The sequence below is a fragment of the Alligator sinensis genome, unplaced genomic scaffold (assembly GCF_000455745.1).
Source record: "Alligator sinensis unplaced genomic scaffold, ASM45574v1 scaffold667_1, whole genome shotgun sequence".
NCBI classification, from domain to species: domain Eukaryota; kingdom Metazoa; phylum Chordata; order Crocodylia; family Alligatoridae; genus Alligator; species Alligator sinensis.
In genome coordinates, this window is record NW_005842636.1 from 119435 (window position 1) to 126276 (window position 6842).

The 6842-nt window shown below is 45.5% G+C and overlaps 1 protein-coding gene across 1 annotated transcript in view; it reads right to left on the bottom strand.

Moving 5' to 3' along the window:
- Window positions 1-3982: 3982 nt before the first annotated feature.
- TTC33 (tetratricopeptide repeat domain 33) overlaps window positions 3983-6842 on the bottom strand; it is an 80910-nt gene continuing 78050 nt past the window's right edge. Inside the window, exon 5 of the mRNA XM_006033459.3 lies at window positions 3983-4884. Within this exon, the coding sequence (XP_006033521.1) occupies window positions 4531-4884 (354 nt within the window). The 3' untranslated portion in view covers window positions 3983-4530. The remainder of the gene's footprint in view (window positions 4885-6842) is intronic.

The following is a 6842-nucleotide window of genomic DNA, read 5'->3' on the forward strand; positions in this document are numbered from 1 at the left end:
TAACTCCATCTAAATGAGACATAGCAAACATACTTCCCCAATGCAGTATGACAGCTTCTTGGATATATCTTCAAGTCGGAGCACTTCCCTGTAGCTGGAAGAGACCTGCCTAAATTTACCCTTGTGTAAAGTGATCTTCTTAGGGCTCAGAGATAACAGGAAAATTCTTTTCATGCAGCATGACTGTCTATACGTCGTTTTATTATCATTTTAAATAAAAATAGTTTTCTTTTTGGTAAACTGGAACATTTTAGGGCTCTGCCACACCAAAATGTCTATCATTGATTTATCAGTAAGATTTTAAAAGCTTACTCCCAGAACAAGCTTTCAGTTAAAGCAGATATGCTAGTAGTTCTATTATAAAATCTGAGAGGTTCAGAAGGTGGCTACCAAAATGTTGCCTGAGCAGAAACATGTGCTATGAAAGATGAGGCCTGGAGAAGATTTATTTTTCAAATTACAAATAAATAGATTTATCCATTTTCCAATTAGAGAAGGGAAAGATTGTACTCCCCACTCCTGGACTACTCTATACATTAGAACCTTCCCAATAAGCAGGAGGTACATTGTGAATTAATAACAATTCTGAATTAATGAGTGCATGAAAATGAAGCCTTTTGATTTTTGCAGGATGAGATGTATTTTTAAAATTTATCGCAGGAACTCAGTTTCATTATAATTACTTCCAATATTTAAAAAATAAAAAAAATGAAGCAGTTTATCATCTAAAAAATAATGAAAATTTAGTAAAGACAGACACCCAATAACAGCATTTGCTATTATCTTTGAAAGAAGTGGAGAGACTACTAGTTTTTGTACAGATTATAAAATATCTTCTGAGGCACTAATGGGGCTCACCCATAAACTGAGTCAATGAATCTTTCCATCGTATGTTAGCTACCGCAAAATGCTTTTAAAAGTACACATTTAAAAATACAAACAAAAATATAAAATGACAAATATGACAGTGAGCTTTGAAAAACTTTATCTGGCTCTAAATCAGATTATTTTTTTTTTAAGTTTGCTCTACAAAGCTGTATTTTAATACAAGGTCAGTATGATAACTGTACTGGATTCTTTGGGAACTGTGTGGTAGACCAAGTTCCTAAAAGTAGCCTCTAGTTGGACAATTAGCCACCTGACTGCAACTGTATACAATACAGATATCCAAGTCAGCTTCGGTTACATTGAAGTGAATGGAAGCTTTGTCACCAACTTCAGTAGGGCCAGAATTTTGAGCAGTGCCTAAAGGGGGGGGACAACAATCTCAACTAGAAATCAAGAGATAGGTCCACTCAATTCTATCCTGAATAACACCCTACTAACTACAAAACAATCATCTTTTTTGGGTCCAAGGGCATATCATTTAGAGCAGGGGCAGGCAATTATTTCAGGCAGAGGGCCACTTACCCAGTCTTGGCAAGTTGTCGAGGGCCGCATGGGTAGCCCCGCCCCTTGACAGGTGCCCTGCCCCCTGGTCACCATCTTGGGACCAATGTCCAAATGTCTTGGGACCAATGTCCCAGGGTCAAAACCAGTGTGGCCCAAAGCGGGGCACAGGCTGGCAGGGGTCTGTGGAGCTGGGCTGGGCTGCAGCTGAGCATGGGGAAAAGCAGCCCCTTGCCCACCCCATGGCTAGCGCTCCCTGCTGCAGGTGCAGCTGTCTGGAGCAGGCACAGGCAGCCCCATGCAGGCTGCAAGGGACTGCAGCGCGGGTCACCGGCCACAGGGTGAGCAAGGGGCCACTTTTTCCCCTCCACGCTCAGCAGTAGCTTGTAACCTGCCCCCGCTGCCAGCCTGGGCTCCATGCCGGCTCCGGACTCACCCGTTGGGGCTGTGCCAGCGGCCCCACTGCTTGCCGTGCCAAGCAGTGTTTGCTGCTGCTGTCTGCCCAGAGCTTGTGCGTTGGGCAGCCCAGAGGCGGTGGTGGCAAACACTGCCTGGTGCCGGCCTGGGGCCCAGGCTGGCAGTGGGGCTGGGTTACAAGCTGGTGCTTGGGGGGGGGGGGGGGGGGGGGGCAGCGGCGTGACCACCGGGGTGGGGAGGGGCTGCTTAACTCTGCACCAAGGAGGAGCAAGGAAGGAGCCCAGAGAAAAGCTGAGAATGGGGGGGGGGGGGGGGCCCCCCCCCCCCCCCCCCCCCCGTGCCCGACACCCCATGCTGAAGCCGCTCACAGCCTGCGCAAGGCTGTCCAGAGCAGACACAGGCAGCCCCAGGCAGGCTGCGAGTGGCTGCAATGTGGGGTGTTGGGCAGGGAGTGGGCACGGGGCTGCTTTTCCCCGGGCTCCTTCCGTGCCCAGGGTCCTCACCTTCCCTTCCCCCCTTACCTGTGGTTCCGGCACCAGGGCAGCCATGTGGTCGCAGGCCAGAAGCCCTGGCTGGGGTTGGGGGGGGCGGGGCCGGGCGGGCCTTGCTGTCGTGGGAGCCCGCCGGGGCTTCCCATGGGTCCTACTGCCGTTGATTCCTGTCATTTTTGACAGGAACCAATGGCTGATAAATATTAATTTTCTATATTTTTTAGGGGCCCCGGAGGCCGGATAGAATGGCCTTGCGGACTGAATCCGGCCCGCAGGCCATATTTTGTCCACCCTTGATTTAGAGGTGCATCTGTTTATTGGTCCACATCATATTGGGACTGATAAAAGGAAAATTGACATTATCAGCAATCGGCTTTTTTTGGCCAATAATGTCACCGATGCACGTGGACAGGCAGAAATGCAGCCTGGCAGTTTGGTGAGCAGCATCCGGCCAGTAAGTCTGTGGGGGGAGAGGGGAGGGGTTGGAGATAAGAGCCCCTGCAGTGCAGGAGGAAGCGGGGCTGGGGCGGGGGCAGGTTTTGCCCAGTTGGGGCAGGCTGAGGCAGGAATGAACTATGGGTGGCTTGTCTGGGGGAGGGTGCATCCTTCACTCCTGTGCACACTCCTAGGAGAAGCATGGGGGGCATGTGCCACTTGGATTTGTGTATGGGGCGAGTGTGGGCTCCTAGCTGTGGGCGTGGGGCCAGAGGCCCTGCTGGCCTCTTCCCAGTGGGAGGGCTGGACCAGGGCTGCACTCAGGGCAGGCGGTGGTGAGGTGGCCAGCGGCAGCACTAGGAAGGGTGCTATGGGGGCCCTATGGCAAATTTTGGGGTGGCCATAGTCCACCTCATAGCTACCCTCCCAGTGCTGCCCACCCTGTCCCCTGTCTGCCCCGAGTACAGATGCAGCTCAGCACCCCACTGGAAAGAGGCTGGTGTAGCCCCTGGCCCCAAGCCCGCAGCAGGAAGCCCATGCACAAGTCCAGGGGGCACATGCCTCCCATAGGGATGTGCACAGCAGCCGGGAGCTGTCCCCAGACAAATCGCCCACAGCTCTACCCTGTGTCCCACCCCACCCCTGCCTGCCCCTGGCCCGCTCTCTCCTTCACCATGGGGGCCTCAATATGCTCCCCCTCGCCACCCCATGTCCCTTCCCTCCCCCATACCCCTTCCCCACACAGACTTACTGGCTGGATGATACTTTCCAAGCTGCCGGGCTGCATATTGGCAACCAGAGTGGTAATTGACTGATATGGCTGGCTAATAACTGGCCATCGGTATCAGCCAAAAAAAACCTTTATCGGTGCACCCCTAATAGCATCAAAAACTCAACAGAAAAAGTCTTAGTCTCGCATTAAGAAAGATTAAAAGTAAAGAATCTCAGAATTCATCTCAGTGTCGCATTCCTAATACTTTCCTCATTGTGCTCCCAATATTTTACTGTGCTGTATATAACGCAAAAGTCAAGTATCAGTACTAATGGACGAGTCAACAGAAGGTGAATTTCATTTCTATTTGTGCATCCTTTCTTCAGTAGATTTAGGTTAACGTTTAAAAGTGTCTGAACATAGTGTGGTTTAGCACAACTCATATGATACACACTGGCTTCAAGCCCCTTGAAACACAATATGAAACATTCCCTTGACCCCAAAGGACTTGAAATGAAATCTCAGGGTTAACAAAGACTATCCACAATCATCTGTAGCTTTTTAATGAAATCCCTACACTAATGAAAATAAAGACTTCGCCAAATAAAATTCATCACTGAACTGGCTGCTAATTAATGTCAATAATTAAGGATTGAGAAGTAACATTTTCATTAAATTTCCCTTTGTGGTTTCTTTTTAAGTAACAGATAAATAAGCACAGGTAAAAAAAAACAGACATCATTTATACAGAACAATTATGCAACAAAGTTGGATAAACTCAGAGTTGATATAATGTAGTTAGTAGTTTCAAATTATTTTAATGTAATCTTCACAAAAAAAAAAAAAGAGTTTTAATATCAACAACTAGCTTCCTTCTCCAGAAGTATGGAGGGAATGAGAAATTGGATCTTTGCTTATCTGTTGCTTTTTTCATATCTACATAAAAACACTTTCTCTCTGAAAAAACTGCTTTAGCACCTCCTGTCTTTTCTCTTTTGCAAGTTTGCTCTGCTGCTAAAAAGACATTCAAACGCTTGATAAATAACATTACATTTCAAAGCAATACTGGCAAAAGGTTATGCTACACTATCGGGCTTTGATAAAAGTGCTATCATCAAGAGTTGTAGCGCATTTCTCTTCTTCAGTTATAGTCTCCACTGTGCCTGAAGCAGACACGATGACCACTGTTTTAGTTTCGGACATGGGTTTTTCCTTCTCAGCTATGGCAGCACAAACCGCCACAATCTCATCACTTTCAAAGTCATAGTCTGGGATAGATTCTTGTGTAGCAGACTTTTCTTTTGCCATTGCTTGTGTTGCTTCAGGGTTTGCTGCTTTCTTCTGTTGCTCACGGAGCTTTCTGGCCCAGGAAAGGTCCTCTTTCCACACTTCAGGATTCATTGGATAGATGTGCAAGGCCACCTGAAAACTTCTGATTGCCTAAAAATGACCAGAGAAATTGTCATTAAATAAAAAGGGTCAAAAATTCTAATAAAAGAAATTAGAAGAGAAACCAAACCTTCAGGCCAGCCTGAGACAACGCCTGCTTACAGACATGGGGGAAAAAACAAAACAACCCCCCCCTCCCCCAACCAAAACAGTACCTTACTTTCAGCTCAGCAGGCCCTCACACCATGCATAGCAATGCATAGAAGAGGCATCATGACAGTTTGGCTTGGCTCCCCAGCGTCTGTATAGCTTGCACACTTCATTGGGGCTTTTTGGCAGTTTATCTAATAGCTGATTTAATCAGCTATTAGATAAAAGCACCAAAAAGCCACACCAAAACATGTGACCTATACAGACATTGGGCGAGCTGGGTCAAATTGACACAATGCCTCTTCTGGTAAAGCACTGTTTTGGTTTTATCCCCCCATGTCTGTCAGAGTCCATTGATGCTTATATCTGTATATTCTCATTGATCCAGTTGAGCTTTAAAATGTCAGTGATAGCACTTCCACTATTTTCCCTAACATGCACTTCTACTGTTATTTTATACATAACATTTGTGCCTCATTTTTAAAAGTCAGAGGTACAGATACATACTTGCAAATGCACATTGTATTTTCGTGTGGGGAAAACCTTCCTATTTGGGAGGCATTCTGCCAATTCTGAAGCATGTAAACTTCCTGAAGTTCAAACACATGGAAAAGAACAGTTTAGTTGTTGCAAAACTATGTTATTTTACTGATTTTAACCAGCTTTGTGTGTCAGAAGTCATCTGAATTGTGACTAGGAAATGTCTTCAACTGCAACTTCTCATGAAGTGCAAAATAAAAACAAAAAGCATCCTATCTGATTTTAAAATCTTCAGCGGAGGGACTTGTCATTTAAAAACCTGTCTATAAAAAAGATTATTCACATTTACTGAACCGTAAAAAACAATTATAATCAAATCAAGTTTTATAGGTAGATAGAAGTTATATTGTTAATAATGGCTCATTCAGTATATCAAGAAGCAGCTTTAAAAACTTAATTTTAGCGTAGTATATAGCACTTTTTCTTAGAAAACCTGTGATTAAAACTTAGCATTTGCATGCTGCGATTATACTAGGATAAAAAAGTTTAAGTGACTTAAAGTGCAAAAAACTGGACTGTTCAGATTTGTTTCTAAAAATCAAAGAACCTCATAAAAAAGCAGCGCTGTTATACACAATCACATTTCACTTTCCTAATAGAAATGTGTTACTGTACATCAAGGTCTATCAAGAGCAGGACTAAAAACATAAAAAACTGAAGCAATCTATGACACAAACCCAAAGTTGGCAAAATATTTGTTATTCATAAAGAAATTCATAGATTAGTAAGGCTGGAAGGTACCTCAAGAGATCATCTAGTCCTACCAAGGATTCCCTTCTCTAATCTGGAACAACCTGTGCTAAAGATAAAACAGGGTGTGTCTACAAAAGACGTTTACTGCAGAGTAGACTAATAAGTTCTGCAGTAAACACTGTGCGTCTATATGTGCGCCCCTATTAGGCAGGAGTAAGCTAATTAACTCCGCAGCAGGATAGTACTTGTATTTCTTGTACTTGCTTTTAACTCCACAGCATTGTACGTGTAGATGCTGCCGCAGCTGGATGGGGCACAAGGGTGCTTTCGTGCAGGGGCTGTCTGCCGGCTAGCCCTGAACTGGAACACCCTTCACATTCTGAGCTGGGGGAGAGCAGCTCTGCACTGGTAGGCTGACTCCCCAGGGCCCCCTGCCAGCCGGGGCTGCCCTGACCTGGCTCAACAAGCTGTGATCCCAGGCGCACATTCAAATGACATGCCTGGGGCAATAAGCTCCGAGTTTATTGCTTCACATTAATTGCACATGTACACGTGCCCACAGTAACTTTTATTCTTTTTCTCAGCAAACATCTATTTTTAATCAATGTAGACTGCAGCCCCAAAGC